Source organism: Trichogramma pretiosum, unplaced genomic scaffold (genome assembly GCF_000599845.2).
Source record: "Trichogramma pretiosum strain Unisexual culture from Peru unplaced genomic scaffold, Tpre_2.0 scaffold42, whole genome shotgun sequence".
NCBI lineage: Eukaryota > Metazoa > Arthropoda > Insecta > Hymenoptera > Trichogrammatidae > Trichogramma > Trichogramma pretiosum.
In genome coordinates, this window is record NW_019641653.1 from 596,761 (window position 1) to 622,937 (window position 26,177).

The 26,177-nt window shown below is 42.3% G+C and overlaps 1 protein-coding gene across 1 annotated transcript; it reads right to left on the reverse strand.

Annotated features, from left to right (window-relative positions):
* Positions 1–14,013: 14,013 nt before the first annotated feature.
* Positions 14,014–15,209, reverse strand: LOC111693918 (serine protease SP24D-like). The gene is made up of 3 exons (XM_023460097.1): positions 15,107–15,209; positions 14,410–15,020; positions 14,014–14,341 (listed from the first exon to the last, which is right to left on the reverse strand). The coding sequence occupies exons 1-3, from the start codon at positions 15,174–15,176 to the stop codon at positions 14,102–14,104; spliced, it is 921 nt and encodes a 306-aa protein (XP_023315865.1). The 5' UTR covers positions 15,177–15,209; the 3' UTR covers positions 14,014–14,101.
* Between the last annotated feature and the right edge of the window lie 10,968 nt (positions 15,210–26,177).

Below are 26,177 nucleotides of genomic sequence, written 5' to 3' on the forward strand. Positions count from 1 at the left end.
GAGCGGTAGTTTTACACTTAATTGCAAAATTCGTTTTAGGACAATTTGATTGTAACTCCGTGTGCTTTCTAACGACTGCGATTTAAGTACTTGGAATCGTAAAATTCTTATATATACATGCATCGGATGCAATTTTAGCCTGCTAAATCTGCCCGAGAATTCATGATTCGAAATTGCAGTAATTAAGAACTTATATGGATTTTAAGAGTCAAGTGATTTTGCCAGTCTCTAATGACTTTATAATAACTCGCGTAGGTGCACGCAGTACGGGCTTAAACGTTTCGAAGAATACAAGTTGCTGCATTTTTTCGTAATGAAATTCCCAGGCGACGAGTCTATGAGGCCAGCTCGTAGTTGCATGTCTCGCTGCAAGAAGTTACAACCCACCGCACGAGCAGCAAAACACACGAACCTTTGTCCTATTTACTCGCGACCATCTGCAAGGTATATATGTCATAAACGTGTAGGAGGGCAAGCATACAGGGAAAAAGAAAGTGCTCGTATAGAAAACAAAGCGTGTCAGCATTGCAAACATACACACGCATACACACTTACATATAAAAAGGTACATAGAACCGTAGTGTACAAGAAAGTCAAAGGAAAAAAAAGAACGGAGAGAGTAAATAGTAAACTAACTCGCAAACTGACCCTCGCACGATCAGTTTAGTACGAGCTCTGTGCATAAAGAACTGCAAGCTCAAGCGCAAGCGCCTCTTGACTTATGTTTTACGTTCTCAGTCATACAAAGCTTTGGCTCTCTTTTCTTTCCTCCTTCGTTTTTTTCTATGATTCTTAGAGCTCGTGCACGCTACTGCTGCAGCTACGATACTTGAGAGACTCGAAAGAGATGCTCTTCTGGCCGCCAGTCGAAGAATAATGCTGTACTGTACGTACACACACACACACACAGATTTAAGGCAGATTCAGTCCAGCTAAAAAAAAATATATGTGAGTGAAACATGTACGCGTGAACCACCAAGCGACTTACTTATGAGCCGGCTTTTCTCCATACATATGTATAAACATGCGCAAGTTATAGTCTCGTTGACACGGTATAGATTCTTTCTCGAAGCGATGTATGCCCTAATGGTTGTGAAGTGCATATATTCGAATGAAAAAAATGAGAAGGAACAGCTCACCCACCGATACAGAATATGTGAATATTGTATAAAAGCTCTCGAGGGGATAACAAAAAAAAGAGGAAATATACACGTGGACGAGCCGAGCCTCCGTCTTGCGACGTGTATAAATTCACTGAGCCCTGAATATATTAATGAAAAAATCTTTGGAATGACTTTCGGAAACCATCTCGCGAGGGATTACCGTACCTCGGCAGCAGACTTGCCGTTTTCTTAAAGACTCGCGCAGGATCCTCATCCCTGTCGGCCTTTCTTTCATTCGAGACTGTCTTCTGCCTACCCTTGCTTTATGCGTATAATATAACGAACGCCCGAAATGTCTTATACATTTTTACCCAAGAAAGTCGAGCTTCTACCTTTACAGCCCTAAGAACGTATAACGATTTTCGGAGCAGGGAACTTTGAGCAGAAAACTCATTGTTCGCGGTTATATAGAAAATAAAATGTAGTTCGTGGGTAAAATACGCAATTATTTCCTCAGCCGTGTGCTTGCATCGTTGAATTTTTGAATAGCTGCGTTAGCTTTAATATCGCCGCCGACTCATTTTTTGTCTCTTTACTGCGCCACGCATATATTTACGTCCTGTGGAAGTGTAATAACTAGGGGATCCGCGGTAGTTTGTTTATAAACTCTCGTTCGCGGACTAATAAACGCCAGTAGCGCGAGTAACGATGCTTGCGCTCGCGCTGAAACTTTATTAAAATCCATGGACTCTGGATACTGTCATATACGGGCGGACGGGTGTGTATGTATATCCGAAGCTCGGTACACACAGCGAGGACGATTACATTGACTGCGCGCGTATACATACAATATATAAATGTCGCACACTGGGATAGGCATACGCACATTTTAAAACTTTTTGAACGCCTACGTATAAAACACAAAGCATCGTCCTTATAAATATGGCATAATATTTGAAAATATTTCAGAAGCTACTGGCAGACGCGGCAATGGTACACATCGCGAGCTTTTTCATATGGTATCCATGCGGTACTCGTACGTAAGCGTATATACGCATACGCGTACACGTATTGGAAAAGTTTTTAATTGAATTGCATCATGGTGACGATGAAACGTACGAGAGATGAAGCGCGCGAGAAGAAAGTTTTTAATTAATAAATTTTGGACTTCACACTCATACTCGCGCATGTTTGCTCGTACATGTTCCTATACGTTTATGCTTGACACGCATTTTACACAAATTAGATGAGTTAATTGCGATTTATCACTCGGCGCGCAAACACGCGTTTTAATGAATTAAAAGTCTCGACTTTTGCAGCTTTTCGTCAGAATTAAAATCGTATCAAGATGAAAAAAAAATCTCGTGACTAGTGAAAAAACTGAAGAATAATAGCGATATGTTTGCCGTATAGTGTCCCAGGTTGAAAAAATAATTCATGGAAATAATGACGAGCTATAGTTACACATCGTGAGGCGAATTTTGCGTCATGCATGGCTCGGAAAGTATATTTTACAATGCTATACGTATACGCGCTTGGCTTTAAAGTTGTTACTCACGCTACCGAAGCGTACGTCGTAAATTTCAAGTCCGACTCGTACACGGATCCAAACTTCGAATTTCGCGCGCACACGCCGCATGGCTGAAAAACCGCAGCGAGAGAGACTTTTAGTTAGATTACGCGCTATGTCAATTAAACGCGCGCAAAAAGTCACGGCACTATGTACGCGTTCGAGGTATAATCACTGCTGCACTGATAAACTTTTTGCATCTTGTTTATGCGCGGACAAAGTGTATTATAAAATGTTATAATATAAAACCGGCGCGTGGTTAATGTATTTGTACTAATTCATCTATCTATCGGATTGCCTATCATATAACGTGTATATCTTGCATGCGGTACTTTCGCCTGGTACAGAGGCAACAACAACAACAACAAGAACAGTTGCCATGGTGTACGGTAACCGACTGGCCGTAATAGCCCGCCGTAGAAACAAGTTAATTGCAGTAATAGCGTTGAGTTCCTCGAGCGTCGCAAATAATCGTCCGTATCTGCGCAATTGCCCACGCTTGTGTGCATCAACGTCGACTGTGAACGCGCCAGGCTCGTACACTGAATAACCCTTTGTCAAATCGGCCGCACGTCGAGTCGGATGTTTCCAAAGTTGAGAACGACGTGCATATCGGTCATCTCAATTGTAATTACACCTTCGTTAATTCGAGCATTGAATAAAAATGGCAAACATCAGCCTGTCGCCGTTGCGTCGATGTTTGCGCACAGCTGCAACGCAGCTCGTATTTTATTATTATCATCGACGTACGTAATGAGAATAATAACATAGGTTGGCGCGAGCTTCAGCAGCGAGCGTGCAGGCGAGAGTTTGTTTAACGAGACACAAAGTGTCACATTAAGAGCGCGCGTTAGTTTATGAATGATCGGCGCGGCGTCTACGAGGCAATTCAAACGAGTGATTATGTCGCTTTTCTTGACGCGCTCCAATGCGCCCCGATAAATCTTGCTTGATTTTAAATTAATTTGAACAGCGCGGCTACAGTGTACAGTGCCCGTGTGTGTTGCAGCGGAGTACATTCGCCTCAAGCGTGAGCTGGCATATATAATGCGAGCTTAAAATGTTTCTTGTCTATTGCACGAGACTCGTGCATATGCCGCGTTAATATTGCCGGAGCTTTCCACCGGTAAAGTGCATTCCTTGATCTCCACGGAAGGTATATATAACTGGATGTTCGTTCGAATAAATTATAATTTATGCCTCGTATGTGTACACAAAGATGTATTCAATAATTCGCATCGAGGTATTTTTAAATTGGCATCTGAATTAATTTCAGCATTTTTCAAATCAATTTCAATGACGACGTCTCTCTCTCTCACTCCCTTTCAGCAATGACAATGAATTGATTGATGCCGTTTTTTTCGTCATTCTTCTTTATGCTCATTCGATTAAAATAATAACGCGTCCGAATTTTTGCGCAGTTGCGCAGCTGTAATAAAACTCGTCGATCCTCTTAATTATCAGCATTCGCATCGAGGGGTTCTTTACATCATGCTTCAGCCGCGCGAGCTTTAATTGCGACGTAACAAAAGTCCATCGTACATCGTACATATTAATATCTTGACTCGCGATTTCACGCATTTGAGAGTGAGGAGGAAAACATTGATTTTTTATCGACGCGTTGCGCTGCTTCGGGCCTCATGCAAAGCCGGTATAAGTAATAAACTTAACCATTAATACTTCAATGGGCTTATGTGAAGCATGATCCTCCTATGTAGTGCGTACCTTTCATTGAAATACAACAAATCAAGTTGGCCCGATCTCACGCGCAATGCAGCGTGTTTTATGTATTATGCACGGCGTATATGCAGCTATTTGCTCGCGATCGGAGCTGATTTTTCCGAACGTATAAATCGCATCTCTCTGCCTGCGTATCTGTACGCAGCGCCAGCAAGCTGCGCTCTATATATACAGTATTAATGAGATAACCATCTCTGCCTCCGATACATCGACGAAACTCGCTCACACACACTCACACGTATATATAAATTTGCACTGCAACGTTTTACAGTTATTTACATAATATAATCCCGCGTGTGCGACACGGCGATATATCTACGTGTCCTGCAGCAGCACTGCACAGGTGTAAAATAGAAAAGCGCAAGATCGGATTAATTAATTCCGATCAGATTTTACGCCGAGGCTATCGAAATTCAGCTTGAAATAATACGACGTGCGAGCTCGCAAAGCCTCTCGCTCTCTCCTTCTCTTTCTATAAATTGATATCTATACGTGAGGCTACAGGTATAAACCCTCCAGTATATAGGTAGTCGGTATGTCGATCGCTATACGTATATACGCCGGCGCTGCAAAAATCAGATTTATTTTTATATTTATTTCGATATGGCTGCGAGCACGACTGAGTAAATTGCCGATAAATCAATGGATATAGCCCGTTTAACCTCGCGCGTCGCGTCTCGCCGAGTCCCCGCGCGATTGTCTTTCTCCTTTTCCTATCTTCCCCGATGAACAACCCACCGAGTCATTTCTATCGTCGTGTATACATAGATATATGCGTTGTACGACCTGTATACGACGCTTACCGGGCTTATATGAGGCGAGACACGCGGAAAAAGACGCACGTATAAGTATTGCTCTCGTAAAATCTGCAGTGCTAATGCAACCTTAACTTTTCATCTCCTTCGGCGCGGGACAGTGTTCCTCTCTGTCTTTCTCTCTGTCTCTCATGGGTGCTCACTATGTAGTACTTGCTATATGGTTATGTGTGATTGCGTATTGCAACGCCGACGATTTGCCTCGCTACCATTTCGGATCTCTTCTACGTCGACATAGCCAGAGTTATGTTTACGATGCTTCGATTGTTAAATCGGTCGAGAATAGCCGTTTTAGTCACGGTATGGCGGACTCTTTGGTGTGCGCGGGAACGCGATTACTCGAAGATATCGGAAAAATTTGCGTCTGCCATCGTAAAATAGTATTGATTTTTACACACAGATGTAAGTGCTGGTTTTGGATTTCAATTGGCCAATTTTCGCTTTGTTTTTTTTACCTCAAAATATACATATTTATTGTAGCGTGCGTATGTGTAGCAAAAACGAAACAAGTTTTTATTTTGCCCTCTGTATTATTTCAACGTCAGGCAAATCCTCTAACTCGGCGCGCGTATGCACGGTTCGTAAATAACAGAGAGCGACGTGAATTTCAACGTAGTTGCACTCAGTATGAAAATCTTTTCTCTCTTGTCACCGGAGTGCATTGTAGTGTCAAATTTATGGATAAAAATAGTTACGGAATACGCGTGCGTAGAAATGCGCGCCTACCGAGTTATCTCGTTTATAGTTATATCTCAAATTTTTTCGGCCCAAAATTTGAGCCTGCATTTTTGGTGAATATTGAAATTAGAACGTACAAGCGAGTAAAATACACGTAATATTAGTACTTTGATCGAGAGCAACAACGAGACGAAATTCGGTCGTAAACTTTCAACAAAACCCGATCGCAACTGCTCGTCAGAGGCGTTTGTCAGTGTGCACGCAGTTGTTTTCGCGTGCGAAACAAAAATCCATACAATATCACCTCCAGGAATGTTTCTCGGTGTTTGCCTGAGAAATGGCGCACGTGTGTTCGAAAAATATCTCCTATACGTCTTGCAAGCTAAAAAAAGGTATAGAGGCAACTCGTGGTTCGACACGTATTCGACTAACACACTACTGCGCGCGAGCGAGGAGCGACATTTTTAAATCGGCCGCGCGTGTCGTGCAGCCAAGTTGTTACATACTTCAACGTTAGAAGTTTGCTTTAACTTTGCAACCGATCACGAGACACACGTACAGAATAAATAAGCAATGTATACCGCGCGCGAGTGTTCTGATTATAGAAGCTCGATTGAATATACGATACTTATCGATTGTTTTGACAAAATTTCGTTTAACGAGCTTGGGAACATCGAGATGGGTACTTAGATAAAAAAAAATACGTATCTCCCGGTGAGAAAAAAACTAATTTTGAAAATTACTCAAGCTCGAGTTGACTACTTATTTTTACAACAAAATCTCTTACTAAACTTGTGAATAAATGGGCAGAGCCATTTCAGGCCACTTAAGTAGCCTGTGCTCATCTGCATTCGTCTTACGAGCAGAAAATAGCCAAGGCGTGTCTCTCCTGCTTATTTTTTCACTTTTAACAATTAGGAAATCTCAGCACGCGAACAAATGACGCATCTTCACGCACATACACGGCCAGACGTTACGTGCAAAGCCTCGAGCTTTTACACAAAATTACTATCCGTAGTGTCGAGCTGCGACGCAAAAGGCCATGCTTTAACTTTGCATTAGGCTCTTTCTTCAGGGGAAACAATTTATAGTCCGAGCTTGTAAACGCATTGTGACCGTATTATATACGCGTGAGCCTTAATCACATGTATAATTTCATGCTTTGAAGCGCAAACAAACCAGATACGTAATCGTCCGGCAAAAACGTACTGTTTGATAATGCGCAAAAGCAAGAAGAATAATATTAGCGAAATGATTTATATAAAAAATTACGTTATGACACCTAGCACTCATCGTCCTCTTGTTAAGTAGATTACTCGAAAGCTTCGCACGAGACAAAGTTTTATGATAGTCAATAAAGTATGTCTGGAACAGCGACGCAGTAACGGTATAGAAAGCAGTAGCGTCTTGCGCGCCAGAAGAGAAAAGCCTCTGTCTCTCAGTCTTGCTGCTGCTCACCTCCCCCATGTTTTCTATGAGGGTTCTTTCCTCCGGCAGCAGTAGCAGCAGCGGCAGCAGTCGCACAAAACAAAGATGAGTCGTCCGCGAGCTTACTCCGTCGACGTCGCCGTACTCCCCAGCGGAAAAGTGCAGGCGCGCGCGCGGGTGCAGGAAGGAAGCTGCTGGAAAACCAAGTGAGAGCGAAGCTACTTGGAAATACATATACTGCTAGTTATAAAGCCTCGGCGGACTGCAGGACGTATATAGTATAGTACGCAAGCTCACAAAAGTTTCGTCTCTCTTTCTCTCTCTCTCGATCCTACTCGCTTCTTTGCTTCTAATCTCTTTCTGGCCTCACCGAACCTTTAACTATTTTCACCCGGTCTGCTACGCTCTCTCCCTCTCTCTCGCTCTTTGCGAAGTACTGCACCTATATACGCGCGACGTGTAATCCTCGTCTTCTCCGGCTTTTCCTGATTCCAAAAGGGGAGAGTTTTGCGCACATTTCGAAACAATCGCCGTCGTCGTCGCAGCCACCCACCGCTGACGCTATGCGACTTCCCTTTTTCCTCTGTTCATATCGCGCGCGAGAAGCTATATATGCAATGTTACTGGGCTTTATTAGTGTGTGCTCAAGGATTTAGCCGAGGCAACTTACACGGACTTCCTTTCGTATGAACTCTCCCAGTCACCGGTGAAGTTGTTGGCCAAAGTAAACATTGCGGGTATTAAGTTTGCTAAATTGCTCACATGCGCGCGAGATATATATATTCGATGACTTTCATGACGTGTAATTTTCTCGGGTGGGCTTGGCGTGTCAAATACAGACTCGCATATTATGAATATGCGTTCCATATAGAGCACGCAGAGTAAAATTAAATCGGAATAGTAATAAATCAAGCGTACAGGTTGTTTAGCCTAATGCAAATTGAAAGGCATATCGGAAAGTCATTAAGATGGAAAAGCGCGATTTTACGCGAAATCGTAACAGCGGCGGTAGTAACGTATTGTATATTTGAGAATGCCACGCATGTGCTCATTCGAAATTAGTATATGGCACTTTTTGTTTCGATTATTTTAATGCCTTTACATGCAGCTTCCATTGGTATAACGATTATATGTGCTTCGCGCATATGTAGGAATGCAAAAACCACTTAGAGACTCGCTGCGTAAGTAATCGTTAATGCATCCATCAGTCAATGCAACCAGCACACACATTTGGCTGCGCAGCAGCAGCAGCAGCAGTGCAGATCTAAAGAACAGGGAAAGTCTCATTACGATTGCTCGCGTGCGTGGGAGTCGCAGGTAAAAATCAATCTTAATTTGATTCAGGTAATAGTACGCACGGGTAAATTTATACTCGCGCACATAAAAAGTGACTGCTGCTTACAGAACGTACAATACTGCTAGTCATAAAGTCATTATAGCTCATTAATATAATTTAAGAATTTATATACGCTATTTCGCTCTGAATTTCTTCTGCGACCGAAATTTTGACGAGCTTTAAATTGTCGCGAGCTATTATTGTTGACGTAATGGCAAAGGTAAATGGCTCCGACTGTACAAACCGAGTAGAAAATTTTACGAAACGATTTTCTGCATCAAAATTGGATTTTTTTTCTTTGTAAACATTAACGGATCATGGGACGTTACTTAAAAACTTGAAACCCAAATGATGGAACCTTTTTCATTCATAAACCTAAAAAGGGCAATTATATTCTCATCCAAATGCCATACAGTCCTTGTAAACGCGGTGCAATAACTATTTACCACCGACAGAGTGGTAGTAATTTTAATGGCAAAAAATCTTTTGGACGCTTGTTATACGAGCACCTCGAGCTAAAAAACAATCATCCAATAATAATTCACGGCTCGACGGGCAACTGCGTTTTTTTGCTTTTTTTTTAATAGCGATGTTCGCGTGTGTGTCTGTGTATACGTGCTTACGCGCGCTCTCTAGTCCTATACTATATTTTATCCGTAATCCTGAAATAATAAAACAAAATGATCCAGTGTACAAGTCGCACCTCGTAGCTGGATATATAAAGTCCTCTCTCTCTCGCGTGTCGGGACGAGAAAACAGGAGGCAAAAAAAAAGGAAGTCGCCTCTATATAACGTAGAGTAGATATATACTTGTAGCGCGCGAGGTGAGTAGTAGAAGTGCACCTAATCCTCTCAGCGGTAGCTTTCCTCCGCTGGCGAGTCGAGTCGAGCGCACGCGGTGTGATATAAGTACGCTATAGTACGCGGCGTCGCGCAGCGGCAGCCAGGATCACACCACACATGACAAGCGAGCAACACTATCCTCTGGCAGTACCAGTGGCGGCAACGGCGGCAGCCCCACCCATATAAATCGACGCGCATGCATGCATATAGCGAGGTAACGCGAGTAGCACTTAGCTCGAGGCGTCGCGATTTTCCTGCGCGTGTATGCATGTGTATACGCGGCTAGTAGTCGGTATATTAAAGACTCATCGTCGCTCGCTCGCTCGCTCGCTCGAGCTTATTTTCTTTTGAGCTCGCGAGAGTCGTTTGTCAGCGCTGGACCTATTTATAAGTATATACGCATGCATAGCATGATATACATGTATACTCGGTGCGTTGCATTCTCAAGCTCGCTCAAGAGCTAGCTATGGCTCGAGCTACAGTCAGTCAGTCTTTTTCTTATTCTTCTCTCTTGGTTCGTTCGTTCTTCCGTGAGTGACAAATGGGTACTTTTCTTTAGAGTTGCTGGCGCGTACTCGCTGCCCCTGATGTACATCAGGATGATGTAGTTTAGGCGTGACGATACAGCTGCACGGGGGTTGCAGCGGTGCGCGCGATCGGGAGGCGGACACGCGTGAGCATCGAGCCATCGCGCGCAAGGAGGAGCGATGATCTGTCCTCGCAACGCGACAAGCCTTATTTAATTCGTTTTTTCGGTCGAATTTCACCGACGTCGACGGACGGTAGCGGGAAAGAAGAAAACAATGACAGAGTACACGAGCGCGCGACATGCGACAAACTCTGTACGAGCGCCGATTACACATGGCACCGCATGAAGCTTATATAGGTATATTATATACACAATTACTCCGCCGCCGAAGCGAACTGACAAATTAATCCGGTATGTAACGCGCTTACGTACCGCTGCACGCGTATACATATACGCAATATATACGCGAAACAGACGAAGGCGGGAGAAGCTCGTGAATCACGTACAGTACGCCGCGGTACACAGTCGGCGCTCGATGCCGTGCTTGGATAACGTCAAGCCGTGAGCAACGAATGTACGCAGAAATTTGCAGACGGTAGAGTTGAAAGAAAATTCGCGATGTGTCTTAACGTACTGCTGCACACACATATTATGTATATATATATGGGTCAAAATAATACTTTTTTACAAAACCGTGCGCACGTATGTCACCGATCTTGACGCGCTTTTGGTATGTTATAGTACATGGTAAAAAGGTCCCAAAAAAAAATTTTTAGACCCCCTCCCCCCTCCTGCCCCCCACTTCCGGTATAAACGTCCATTTTCGATCTATATTTTTTCTGAGGACATGAAGCAAGTAAAAAATCTGAAAAAATTCATAAAAATACTTTTCCACAATCCAAACAACCTCGAATTTTTTCAGATTTTTTGAGTGCTTCAGGCCTTCAGATAAAATCATTGAAAATTTCAAAAATCGAGATACGGCGGTATGAGCCGATGTAGTACTCGGAAATTTTTTCAGTTATTTTTCGCATTAAAAAACATAACCTCAATTTTTTTCAGATTTTTTCAGATTACCTAACGCACCTTTTGAAGCCAAAAACCGATTTTTTTGACGAAAATAATTTTTTTAGGACAGTACGGAGCCTCGAAAAATCTGAAAAAAATTTTTTCTTGTTTTTTTCATCAAAATACGTAATCTCAAATTTTTTCAGATTTTTTAATTGAAGGCGATAGCTTCTAGGGCCGAAAAATGCTATTTTTAACAAAAAATGGTTCCTAGAACCCGATGGTTCCGGTGAAAAAATTTGAAAATATTTTTTTTGAATTCCTTGTCAAATTTTAATAAATTTTGACCGTTTCAAAAGTTCGATTGAAGCTTCCTAGCTCATTTTAGAGCATCAAACGAGTTTTATCATTCCTTAATGTCTTCAGAAACGTCTTCAGATATTTTGCACTAATCTTTGTCCTGCTCTAAAATGAGCTAGGAAGCTTCAATCGAACTTTTGAAACGGTCAAAATTTATTAAAATTTGACAAGGAATTCAAAAAAAATATTTTCAAATTTTTTCACCGGAACCATCGGGTTCTAGGAACCATTTTTTGTTAAAAATAGCATTTTTCGGCCCTAGAAGCTATCGCCTTCAATTAAAAAATCTGAAAAAATTTGAGATTACGTATTTTGATGAAAAAAACAAGAAAAAATTTTTTTCAGATTTTTCGAGGCTCCGTACTGTCCTAAAAAAATTATTTTCGTCAAAAAAATCGGTTTTTGGCTTCAAAAGGTGCGTTAGGTAATCTGAAAAAATCTGAAAAAAATTGAGGTTATGTTTTTTAATGCGAAAAATAACTGAAAAAATTTCCGAGTACTACATCGGCTCATACCGCCGTATCTCGATTTTTGAAATTTTCAATGATTTTATCTGAAGGCCTGAAGCACTCAAAAAATCTGAAAAAATTCAAGGTTGTTTGGATTGTGGAAAAGTATTTTTATGAATTTTTTCAGATTTTTTACTTGCTTCATGTCCTCAGAAAAAATATAGATCGAAAATGGACGTTTATACCGGAAGTGGGGGGTAGGAGGGGGGAGGGGGCCTAAAAAATTTTTTTTGGGACCTTTTTACCATGTACTATAACATACCAAAAGCGCGTCAAGATCGGTGACATACGTGCGCACGGTTTTGTAAAAAAGTATTATTTTGACNGATCACGCTAAGCTTGCAATTACTAACGTGAAGCAAAATCGCTGTTCATTAGTACCCGAGCGAAATTATTTTCACATGCCGAATTATTAATAGTAAAGGGGAAAATCGAGAGCACTAGAAACCATGAAAATTGTGTTGGCGTGTTATTCGCTACGTCCGAAACGCACAGTACATGCGCGTACGATGAGCAGTATATGAGCTATTTTCAGAGGTTAAAGCTTATTTAAATCAACGTTTGTACACATATGCGCGCGCGTACATACGCGAGCGTAAGCGAAAGCGCACCGCGGCGTGTGCTTGTCCGAGCCGCGCGTTTAAACGCTCCTCTACGAAACTACACTTTCATGACATGCTCTGTAACATTTTATGCGAATATCGTACACGTCAAAAAGCGTTTGAAAGGCACACATCATCATCAGCGTCTATGTAGTTGAGTGTTATTTCGTTATGAATCCGACGTTATGTGCTCATGCGCGGCTTTATACGTGTATGTACGGGCATTGGAACTTATGAGAAAAATCTGTAACTGTTGTTTTATAGGCTTTTGCTTTGATGATCAAAAACTTCGGAAACCGCACGAATGAGGCGCTTTCAAAATAAATGGTCTTTAACAGACAACTGCGTCCGCTGCAATAGCAGCAGCATCAGCAGAGAAATCAGTGTCATTATACCAATTTAACCGGCGATGACAAGCCGACTCCTTTGTTTCCAAATTGTCGCGCGATGATTTGAGGAAACGGGCTCACTTTTTTAATTTTTCCCGTCGTAAACGCGTTAAAAAGATATTAAAATTGTGTACGAAACTGCGCGCGCAGAGGCACGTGTCAGTCACGTTTTACAAAATTAGTACGCAAAAAAGAGTCGCACGCATCTTTCTTCGTGCAGGCGCCATACACATTTGCCCTTGCACTACACCAATACGGACCTACAATGTATATGAACAAAATCTATAAATAGAATGTTAATACACGAAGGAGTGCAGCGAGGCTTGCGCACACACACACTACGCAGAGCGCTCGTATTTTCTTTTGATATTTGCTAGGCTCGCGTATCATCATGCCGAGCGTATTAAAACGAGGCATACATGTCATTAGCAAGTGTTGGCTAAATGTGTATTTTTAATTATGCGACTGAAATTTGAATTGGCTCCAAAATCATACAAATTATTGTTTGTTCAATTCAGTTTCAGCTTTAGAATAATTAGATAATTCACGGATGGTCGAATCCATGCAAACATCCCAGCTGAGGTATCACTGACACAAATACTACCCGACGACGATGATGATTTTTCACGCGGCAATAATCATGCGCTGGCTTCGATTCAAAACACTCGTTGTCAACCGCAGCGCAGCTATTGTTAACAAAAGCCGACCACGGTGAGCGTGTACGCGCGTAAATGAATCTAATGACGTTTCGTTGGAAAAGACTGCGCTGATATTCTAATTCAAATGCGGATACTTTGCAAAAGGCCAGAGCCGAAACATCGATAATAATAGGCTGCCATGTAAATGACGCATTGTCGTATATTAATACTATTCGCAGCTCTTGCACTTATAAGTTATGCAGCAGTCGTACTGATTCGGAACGTATTACCATATGTCCTCGTGACAAATTTACAGACTTGCCTTTATTACACGCGCACGTTTAAATCATTTCGTTGCGATTCCGTATAAAGCGACTTTGGCTACAGCAAAATATGATTCATCGTTCTGCAATGATGTGATTCGTTTAAGCAGAAATCAATCTTCGACTTATATTTCGTCAATGATTTCAGTTTTCAAATTTTTTTTATTGAAATAATTGAAATGATTGATTTTTTGTTACTGACAATATGTAAAAAGACTAGACTTCCTGCCTTACGGAACCTGTATCGCTTCGACGTTGCCTGAGGTCGCGTAATCATTGTACCAAGGAACGTAATGACCGACTCGTGCACCATCGAAGTACATGTGTTTAATGGCGTTTTCAATGAAATCTGCATAGGCCGATGTTCTAGTGAAAATTGGGCTCATTTCCACGCCATTACAAGTTTTCGGAACATAAGTGAGAATTCCTACGATTTTCGAGTTCAGAACATAAGGAGTACCATCGTCACCCTGTGCGCAAAAAAATAATTTGAGTACTCGAGGATAAAACACATGATTATTAAACAATTAAAACTTACTGCACAGAGGCTACTGCCCTCCGAAAGTGCATCAATTTTTGCACAAAATGCACTGTTATCTTCGGTAAGTAAAACTAGCAAATTACACGCGCTCTGTGACAACGGCTCCATCAATGCAAAATGCAATTTTCCATCATTGTTCACAACTCGTCGCGAAGAATGATGTGAGATTTCCGATATTCCAAAACCAGCCACTGGTGCCTTGTCAAATTTTTCCTTTATACTGGCTCTAGAACTGGAAATCGGCAAAGGTTTTATAACCGATTTTTTTGGAACTCTCCCCGCCAGCTTGAGAACAGCTAAATTAGCGACTCGATACAGATCGTTCACGCCTGCTTGTCCACGCCCATTATATGCAGTGGGCACAATCAAAGCTGCGACTGGTACTTCAACGTGAGGAGTGGATAAGTCAATCGTGCCAGCAATGATGCTAAAGTGCTTCTTTAAGAATTTGCCGTTTTCATCGGTAACGCAATGAGCAGCGGTTAAAACGGCTGCTTCCGAAATTAGAGCACCCGTGCAGATAGTGCGGCGGCTGAATTTATCAATTACAGCGACGACGTGAGGAAATTGGGGTTGAGCGGCTAGTTGCGGCGATATAAGTGCCTCGACTGCAGCACATGAATAGGATGAAATCAATTATCTTTGTGCATATATGAGCGTAATATGAACTGAATTTATTTACTCTTATAATTACCTTTGATCGAAGAATAGAAGAAGACAAGTAGGCCGCATGCAATTGTCGACGGTAACATTAAGCTCTTCATCCTAAATTTACGCTTAGGTCGTGCATAAACCAATGGCGAAAAAACAAATGCAAAATAAATGCAGCTTAAAAATTTTCAATAACGATAACGTTTTGCTTACGAGCATGAACTGCACGTAACGTCGTGATATCTGTATACTGGATATTCGTGTACTATAAAAATGATCAACCGGAAAAATGTTTCCGATTTGCAGCTGTCAACGCTACACTGAATCATTCCGAGCGGTTTTCTAGTTTTTTTTTTCATTTTTTTTTCACGCAGCTTGCAGTTCTCTATCGATGACCAGTTGCTGATGCTTGAAAATGTAAATGAATTTTAAATCCATCGAGACACGTGTGTCACGGTTGGACGACGACGTCGCCGCAATAAATATACCGAGCGGTCGACAAAAAAAATCACCTTGTCCACGTCGTTCGCGTCTCGTTCGCAGATCAACGATATGCATTGCGAGCAGACGAGTATGTATGTGTGTTCGCGATAATCATCGAGTTTTAATGAAATAATCATCGAAATGAACTCGTGCGATGGGTGAATGTATAAATCCAGAGGCTTGCGAACTCTCAATCATGCTGGTAGCATATCGAATGACGTGTACCCACGCCGGTTTGTTGTCATATAATGAAAAATCAATCGTCGATGAGCAAAGGGGCAGATGCAGCGTCGGGCGAATGAAAAAAAAATTTTTCATGACGAATAAACAAGAGCATGGCGGTGGTGATCACCGAAGTGCAAATACGCACGCACACGCCTCGCGACGAGTGTCAATAGGAAGTGCGCATACACCACGCATGAGGCACGTAATCCTACTGAAATCCTTGCTTAAAATATGTATACGTAAACACTAAACCGGGCGCGGGGAGTGAGGATGCGCATCAAGAAGAGTGTGCAACAACACGGACAAAAAAAATGAAGAAAAAATGACAAACGCGCTCGCGAGCCATTGTGTGTGTAACGTAGCGTACGTAATGGTCGAGGCATGGCATACTCATGCTTGTGCGATACTCTACTCGCATTATCATAATTCCATTGTATCGCGATCGTAGAAGCACAGCGTGTGCATTCACACACACACACATTTACTGACTCGGAGATTTATCCCTCTGTAGATGCTGCATTAGGCATCGTAGAAGAGGGAATAATTCCCGACACTCAATTTCTCATTAGTGACTCATAGACATAATGCCAAAAAAAAGCAAAACACAAGCAGTCGAGCGAGAGAGAAAAAGAAGACTTGCAAGAGACGTCGTTATCTCCTTGTTTCTCGGTTTTATGTTCTTGATGCAGAGTAAAAGCGAGCACGAAAATCGATATAGGCCTCGGCAGTTTATATCGATGCACGCAGTAAATTCGGGCAATTTGTCGAATCACTAAATAGGTCCGTTTTATAAGGATATTAACGGCTATCTTGGCGATATGCACGCGCACACACATTACCTGCAGCGATACGATCTGCACAATTGGCAATTCGCGAGTGAATGTCCACAGGATTTGATTCATCCGATTTGCAACTGTATCGTTTTTCTGGGCTCAACACTTGCAAGGGACAAGCTCTAATGGAAAAAGTAACGTTCCCTGTTTCTGCTGCGATGTATCCATATCTCGCCACCGTGAAGCACGTATATAGCAGCACCCCCCAAGCGCGCGTATCGTTCTCTCCACGAGTATCGCATTCGAGGCAGTAACATGTCCGAGGAAAATAGTAGTTTAATGGGTCGAACTTTACTGTGCGAGAGCGAAGCACAGGAATGACGCGATGCACACAGCAGTTTAGCTGTTAAACAACGAATGATGAGTCAGAGATATATCCTAGCTCGAGTCTCGTAAGTACGGCGTCGCGTCCGGGAGATTTATGCTTTTCTCTCGTTCAGTTCTCACTCACTCTCTCTCTCTCTCTCTCGCTCGTGTGTATCGTCCTGGTTGCAAGTTTCGATTTGCAGCCCCTTTTTCCGCCCTTCCGTTGATCTCGCAGCACAACTCGCGAGAGTTTCCATGCTGTAGCGACTCATCTTCCGGGGTGTTTCTCCGCGTTTGCCCTCTGCAGCATACACACACATACGTGTATAACTGTATATTACACAAGGCTGTATACTGTATACTCTCGAGACGAGACAACGGGGCAAGAATGATTAATCAACCCCACCTCCTGCGGTAGTATCAGTTTTCGCGGCAAACAAGATTCGCTAGTTGGGCTGCAGCGGAGCAGGCAGTAACGTACCAGCAGCAGCGGCAGGGATGTGTGTCACTGCCGCAGCAGCAGCGGCGGCAGAAGGATCGTGATGTCTTGGAGAAGAGATGTGTCGTCTTGTTGCTTCAGCAGTTCACTGCTCGGCAAATGAATATCCACCCACTAAACCTTTGGCCTTTGGATGTATAATGTATATAAAGGAGTAAGCGCGCACGGAGGGAGCGTTTGTGCGACTTGATGAATGTATATAGCCTTTGTGTACGTGTGTAGGCATAGAATACATACACTCACACGCGCGCGTACACGTATTGCAGCCGCAGCAACTATACGTATATGTAGCAAGGGGAGAATGAGATGCGCTTTGTTTTGGTTGATGTTTGCACGCGAACTTTATTGAATGCGCGCGCGAGGGACGTCGCTGATTGCGGTTGTGTGATGCCGATGCGTTTTGATCGATCGATCATTTGTACGGAGGAAGCTCCAACTTTCGACGCGGGTGTGCGTGTGCGTGTACCCACTACGTGCTTCGTGCTGCGTTTGTATACGTGGCTACATTGCATTGTGGATGACCGACGTGCAACAAACTCCACTGAATACGCGCGTACAAAAAAAAAGCGGTGCGCACTCACTTACGCGTATTATATAGTGTGTACAAAGTAAATGAAATTTAATATTGTTTTCACGACTCGTATGAGTCGCGATCGATGCTATCGGTAATTTTTTTTTTGGTAGTATGTATGTGTGCCGCCTCTGGCTCGCGTTAATTGAGTCGTTCAGGGAATTGTTTTTTTTTTGCTGTTACCGCTGCGGCGAATTAAAATGAGCTTCACGATTGCTGACGATATCAAAAGAAGAGGAAGAAATAAAAATCCTTTCATAAAATGATAATGTACTCGATCCTTTTCATTATAATTATAAATTATATTCTTTGTGCATTCAGTTATATATTCAGAATAATTCTTTCGAGTGATACATAACAATTAAATGCGGCTACTGGGGGGCATCGGTATATTTGGACTTAACAAAAAACGATATAATCGACATTTATGGGTGTGTTTAGTTGACGTGCAGAAGGAGAAAAAGACTCGAGTATCGATGATAATTAATATAAACGTAAGGAAAAAATCGGAAATAAACGAAATAACACACTAATATGGAGTGGTTTCGTGCAGAAAAATACTTTCGCCTCACGAAGTTCAGTCGAATCGATGATGCTCAATTATAGATATGAAAAAGTTCGCAAAGAAGACTCAATTTACTCCGAAACATTTAGGTCGATTTCTTCTATTCGTAAATTATTGAAGGGAGAAAGAAGGGAAGATCACAGGCGCTCGCGCACGTTTATGCACGCGGATATACCCGGCGACGAAGAAAAACCGGCGGTCCTTTTCGCCCGCTATATACGTATACGTGTGCAATTAAACGAGACACTCGGCAGAGTTAAACATATACTTCGCTACCATTACGATCGTTTATCGTGCGACAGGCGGCACGTCTCTCTCGATCGCGACTTTATACGTTATTGGCCACGGCGGACCTAGTTTTGCCCACGTATAGGTCAGCTATATGTGCACAGCTAAAACGTTCCCGTTGTTTTCTTCGTCCGCAATTCTTCGTTGGTCTTTTACGAGCGTGCATGTGTGTGCTTGAGTAGATTCGTCGCCGTCGCCAAGCGCTCCACTTTTCCTTTATACTGTCCTCTCGATGACGACGACGACGTCGCTTAGTAGTAGGTATTTTTTTGCACATAAGCCAGGCTCGCGCTTGCGCATTTATCACAGCCGATTCTGTGCAACTCACGCAGCTCGCGCGGGATTATGAATGATGACGGTAATTACACGATGGTGTGTATATACGTACGTGCATGTGTGAGCGCGTGGGAAGTTGAGCGAGCTCCTCACAGCGTATTTTGAGACGTGCAGTGTACCTCGCACATGCCAAAGAGACTTTGCGCACTGCCAGGGTGCTTACATTCAATAATCAAGAATTTATTCAAGTATCAAATTCATACAAATAGGATGAAAATTATACTTAATCACCCCATTGTTTTAACAGCTCAAATGTTAAAAAAAGAAATAGTATTTTTACGAGAAAAGATTGTTACAAAGTCTTGAGATATTCATACCTATAATCCTTTAGAATAGACGAGTTGAAAATCATTCATTCTTATCGCTCGCAGAAAGTACATGCATACATGAAATCGGTGTGAATTGTACGTTATACGGCTTACCAAAAATGGAACGAATTTGTTTTTAAAGTGGAGAAAAGTCGAAAAATGATGTATATATTTATACGTCTCGCCGAGAGTAACAAAATAGTTTTGCTGCGGAAGGTTCAACTTATACTTTTAAACTTGTACGTTGAAGAATCCATCAGTGCTGCATGCATTGCATAGTCAGCACTGTGCCGTGTATGCAGGTCCGACAAACTGATATTGAAACAAGTTTTTGAATCGTTCCGATGCTAAAGTTCTGATCCCTAGTTTTCGAGTCATGGAAAAAGTTTGCATTGTCGTGCCCGCCGTTGCTTTAAAACTAATTCTTCTTCGTTCTCGCTTGTATTTTAATGAAAAAGAAATTCTGTCTGCCAGACGATGAATAAATATAGCGCAAACGTACCTGATTCGATTCTTGATAATTTCATTTCTGAGAGTACGTCACAATAACTGGTACTAATCAGCACATGATGAAATTTAGCGACAGGGTAATAATCATTTCCTTGAAACACATTTATAATAAACGAACGAAAATGACATCTCTAATATTCCGACCGATTGCATTCTCAAGCCTTTGATTGTCATCGTTGAATATCGACGTGGAAGGAGAAGCAGAGAGAGAGAAATGTCGTTACTCGAATCAATTGAACGACATAATCGAATGCCCGTTTCCATTCCAATCTTATCTCTCTCCCTCAGCTGTTTAGCCAATGTATAAATCGCAATAGTCTAGATTAAAAAAAAGGGAAAAAAGTGTGCATGCGTACCCGCGTATATACATACACTTTACAGCCCATAGGTCGAGTCCGACGAAAGGAAGAAATTCAATTTCGATAGTTTTTTTTCGCGCGCGCTTTCGACGCGCGCTTGCGCTTATTGTAAGTCGAAAAAGTCGCATGGCCATGCCGAGCTCAGAAGCAGCAAGTCTTCGTCCAATTTACTCAAGTATTTCAGAATTGAAGAGCGAGAGAGAGCGAAAGAAAGAAAGAAAAAAGTTGAGGCTCTTTTTCTTCGTCTCCTCTTTTCTGCCCTTTAATACTGCGCGAGCGTATATAGCTCGGGCGTTGTGCGCAGCAGCAGAGTCACTTTTCGCTCTTTTTCATGCGAAGTCTTTAAGTGGCGAGCACACATACATATACACACAGGGGCGCTTATTAAAGAGTCGAATTCAACTTGCAACTAACTCTCATCGCTCTCTCCGCCCACTCTTACACCGCCGCTACGCTCGCACAATCCTCGCGAACTTAAGTTGCTATACACGCACACCACCGCCAACTTAACTCTTGAAGATTCATCGATGGTAATCGAAGAAACTCGCGCGCTTGTACAAGAAAATAGCCCCTTCTATGCCTTCGCGTACGATATGTATATAGCGTAGTGTATGTGCAAGCGCACACCTTTGGACCACCGCCTACCTGCCGGTGCCGCGTACAGCACGAGTATTATATTTCAATTACGTCGTGGCACGCGAAGGAGCAGTTTCTGCCTCCTCCTATAGCTAGTAGTGTATGTTTGTGTGTAAGCTAAACGTACAAAAAAAACAGTTCAAGCTGGATTATTATTATTCGATCTGACAGAAGGAAAGGTATATGCAAAAACAAATCTACACTTGGCCCTTCCCCGATTTTAGCATATTATGCGCAAAGATTATTCGTGTATGTGTGTATAACACAAGCGTGTAGCACTTTATTTGGACTTTTTTTTATGTTTTGATTCGAATTGTTTTACGCCGGATGTAAGGTATTAAGTACCGAACGACCAAAAACAATAGATCGAAATACGCCAAAATAAAGGTGCACACTAGTGACTTGATGAATTCGGACGACTCATCCTTTCCTCCCTTTTCTTTGTTAACGATTCTTGCGTGTATCGAGTTTGAATGAATTTTTAAATGGATGGAAAAAAGTTACGGGATAGTCTTCGTATAAGGATTACAATTTCTTGGAGTTTTATCGTATATATTTGGAAATGCAATTTGATATATTGCTCTCTTGAGTTCGAAAAATGAAGTATAATATACTATACTCCTCGTGCAGCATCAATTCGATATTTTATATTGATTTAACGCACCGAGCGCAGTGAATCACTCGTGACTAATACTTTATATAGACGCATCCTCGTACCCTATTATTTCTGTGCAGGGGTGTTCGATTATAGAAATGGAATAATGCCCGACGCTTAATTTACTGTGCGCGAAAGCGTATCCGACAAGTGATTTTTCGCTTATAAATTTAAATTAAATACAGTTATATTTTTTGCGATGTTTAAAAAACAAGGAATAACTTTTCCATGAAACACGAGAGCCGTAGGTAGAATTTCTTTAAAACAAACAATTATTTTTATTAAACTGTAAAAAAACGTTATCCGAGACTTCACCTCCTTCATACGTGCTGCGCAATCAACGGAATGTTATTACCCTCCTTTTGAGAAACGTATTCGTTATACGCCAGCGCACAGCTCTGCGCAGCTGTGTGACATTAATGCTCAGGAGGGCCCAGAAAAAAGCGCAAATCGTCACTTTGCCCGAATAATGCCTTGGATTTATTATGCCCGGTTGCGATAACATACACACTCGCACAAACACACACACCCAGTCAGCGATGAAGCTGCTGACGGTCGTGCCCGTGCGCGACGCCCGAGAGATCTAACTCGTAAATCGGTCGAGCCGAGGAAAGTATTCGGGCCGCGCGCATCGAATGAAATTTACGGTTTCGGGTGATAATCGGGCGCACGCACGCGCTTGGGGTGACTGGCTTCACCCCGGGTATTATGCAAGCACAGAAGTTAACACGGTGTGAGCCCGGGAAAAAAGAAAAAAATGTGTCGAGTGGCGAGAAAATTGACGGTGATTTTTTTTTGCGCGCGCGGACGACGACGGGGTTGGCATAAAAACATACCTTCTGGAATTAGCGAGCAGTTGAACGCCTGCCGAAACTGGAGGTTCGTGCCGATGGAAAAATATAGAAAGGCCACTCTTGCTACGACTCATTACCATGTTTTTTCTCTAAAAAATCCATACTCATGTTATTATTGACGGAAGAAAATACGCCTAATAAGTATAAGTACGTGTTTGTATCTTCGAAGAAAAGCTTTGCGTGCGATCGCGTAATATACATTTTTGAACTTTGTAATATATTTGAAAGCTTCTTCTGCTTCTTTAAGTGGATGAGGTATATGAACTCGCGAACTTCATTGATTCGCAACGTAACGTATATTGTTACACTATAATTACGAGCGTGCAGCGGGCTCCAATTTTCGTGCTACAAAGCGAAATACCGCTCAGAATATTTTTCTTCAAAACCAATGGAAGAAAATCACATACCTTATGTTTAACTACACGCGTCATGTATAAAGTTGTAGCGTTTCGAATATCTGCAATAGCTAATCTAAGTTATTTTAATTGTGATTGGCGACCAATCCTATAAACTCTCTAGTTTAACAAGACAAACACAATATCAAGATATTGCTGAAGGAATATATTTCAAATATAATGTATGTAACTTTACTATATCCACTTAAAGTCCATGTATGCGTTGTTCTAGGACTCTATAATTGAAATGCTTTTATTTACTCGCACGCTTGCGTGGCCTGTCAATTTTTTTCCCCAATACTCCATTTCTATTTCAGCAAATTCCGAGTTGCGTGTAAGGCTCCAGCTGCTGTTTATCATCTTGATGAATTCGTCTCGATATAGAGTTTCTCTGGCTAAGGATATCGAATTAACTCAGAATGTTTGGCGTGCGCGCACAGATGAAAGAGAAAAAAAAATGACCTGGGCTTTGCGCCGAGAGTACATGTCGCGCGCGCGCGCGGCCGCCTTGGCATCGTTATATTCGTGCAGAGAAGTTTTTTGCCATCGACGCGGCAGTGGCATTACGTCACCCCGCGTGCCTATAGGCACGACGACGACGACGACGATGGTGCGTGTGTATGACCATAATATCGATCCTCGACGACGTCTATGTGGGCATGCGTCTATTGCGCGTGTTCCACTTAAAATGCATGATTGCCGAAGGCCCGAGGCTAAGCGAGAGCTGCCGTCACTTTGTATTACTTCACGTCTTCCTCCCTTCACGTATATTATATACATATAAATACACACGCACACTCGCTCGTATCAAGCTATATGGACTGTATACCGATGACGACTCAGCGTAAAAGGGAGTTTCTCTCTAATTCTCTCTTGCACGACTCTCTCCTGGCTGTCCTCCGATGCTATCGGATGCAGCAGTGGTAGCATGACTTATCGCCAAGGGATTTGCCATCTCTTCGTGCATATAATCATATCTGAAGGAGAAAGATGGAAAGGGGTAAGGAGTAAGTTATTTCAAGGTGTATTATATATATCGATACATAGAGAGAAAAAGAGAGAGAGAGAGAGACAAGAGCGCTCAGTGCTCGCGTCGAATTATATTCCAGTTTTACGAGCTGCATGATTTATTCGCAAAACTCGAGAATCTTTATTCTCTATGGCTGCGGCAACTTAGCGAGTTCATCGGAGCTCTGCGCAGCTGGAACGTCTCTATATGCTGTTCATATATCCGAGCGAAGCCTCTCTTCTTGATTGCGCAAGTTATGCGGTTAATTTTAACCTTCAAACTCTGTTGCGCCGCGCCACACGACGTGCGTCTAAAAGAGTTACTTTATACGTTTAGAGCATCTATGCCACGCGCGCTTAAAAGGTACACGCAGTGGGTTTCGATGCATCATGTCAAATTTGTACACTCGTGCAACCTCCAAGACGACGCGCCGTGTGCGTTGGTATGTGTACACACATGATTCGTCGCTTCTGAGCTGCTAGTATTACTGCGCCAGCTGCTTTCGTTGCGCCTGTGCAAACCTTGTAGTGCTTTTGGGAAATTTACACAGAGCCGTCGTCGCGCGAGCGTATTCGTTTTCCCCGCTATACACAGATATTCCGTCGGAGTTGGAATTTCCACGTCGACGTATGCATGGTGCACAAACTCGAGCAGAGAAGCTACGGCGCGTGCCTGCCTGCCAATCTAGTAAATAACGAGCGAAAAAACAACCAAGACTCTCGCTAATCATCCAGGAGATCCTATAATTAAATTCCGAAAAGAGCTTTTTTTTGCTTACAATATATCGACAGTGCAAATTACCGTCACTTAGGCGCCGCGCATTTGCTTCTAATGGTTTCTGAAAATTTCGTTCGCCTGTTGTCCGTACCTAATTATCCTGGCTTTATACTTTCTCTCTGCTGGTTTCTGTCGATTGGACCCGCAGTAACTCTAGCCCATAAGGCAGGAGTCTATTATCGGGTTTTAACGTATTAAAAATCGTATTAGCTACCAAAGTGACCGTTTAGACAGCTGATTTTATTTAAATCAATGACAAATATTTAGGTACATCCACTTGAAGCGCGCGAGCGGGGAGAGGGGCAGAAAAAGAAAATGTCAAATATAACTTCTGAATGTAAATATTGAAAATACAATATTAGTTTTCGGTGTAGACGGCATAAGTGTATCGAATCCGGCGAGTGTGTAAATATAACGTTCATAGTTCAAAAAAAGACGCATGTCTCGAGTCAGTCTGCATTTGCTCAACTCTCAAAATGATCAGTCTATTTGAACATATGATTTTTCGGAAAAATGCCGGTTTGTGTCTTTAATAATGCGAGGAAGTCGCATATGATGTTTGCCGAACGAATGATTTTTATCAGTAAATCGTGGTCAATATTTACTAATACTCGTAATTGGTCATTTTTATCCAAAGCCACAATGACTTCTCTAATACCTTATTAACCTACTCAAGAACGGTAACTTTTAATATTCTCTCTGTCGTGCGCGCACCGCGAGCCAGCTTCGTCATCAACGAAAGGAGAAAGCAAACAAAATGTTAGATAAATGTATAAAAATAATTCTTTTTTCGATTTTTCTTGGACACATAATACTCGTAACGTATTAAGCATTCGTGCCGCTTAATGCACGTATCTTCGACCCACGCGTATATTATATACGTATATGTGTGTTTATGCATACACGATATACACACGTATGTAACGTCGAGAAGCACGCGCGACGACCCTTTCGCTGAGAGCAGCGCGCGACAGACAGCTCGACGAGTGGATTTCTTTTATACTTCTCTTTCGCTAACGAGAATTAAGAAAACCGGTTTGCAGCTTCTTCTTCTTTTGCCTCTTCTTTTCGTGCTTCTTCTTTCGTCCCCCATCGCATTGTCTCATACTGGAGGTAAGGCAAGATTCGAAAAAGTTCAAATCGATTGTTATAGACTCGAAGGATTTTTTATATCACCTATCCCATATCTTAGCGAGAAAGAAAAATGCACGGGTCGTAATATATAAGGTTTCATTAAGAATATATATATACGCGAAAGTTCGATGTACATAGTTGGAGCTCGACGTTAGCATCCTTCAGTTGTCACCAAAGCAATTTACGCCCGAAACGATCGGCAATTAATATCTATTTACTATCTCGATTGAACGAGCGAAGGACTGGCAAAAAAGTCACGCGTATACAGCAGTGTCACCGAATGCGTGCAGCGAGCTCGACCTCTCGATCAATAAACCTAGCCTTTGTACAGTACGGCGATACTTTTTTTTCTCCTTGCCGCTCGCGTCTCC

What these genes read in the sequence shown, in the direction of transcription:
- LOC111693918 (XM_023460097.1), bottom strand. Translation starts at nt 15,176, where the DNA reads ATGAAGAGCTTAATGTTACCGTCGACAATTGCATGCGGCCTACTTGTC. An exon ending in CTTCTATTCTTCGATCAAAG is followed by an intron (nt 15,021 to 15,106) that starts GTAATTATAAGA and finishes CATGTGCTGCAG; the next exon opens with TCGAGGCACTTATATCGCCG. An exon ending in AGGGCAGTAGCCTCTGTGCA is followed by an intron (nt 14,342 to 14,409) that starts GTAAGTTTTAAT and finishes TTTTGCGCACAG; the next exon opens with GGTGACGATGGTACTCCTTA.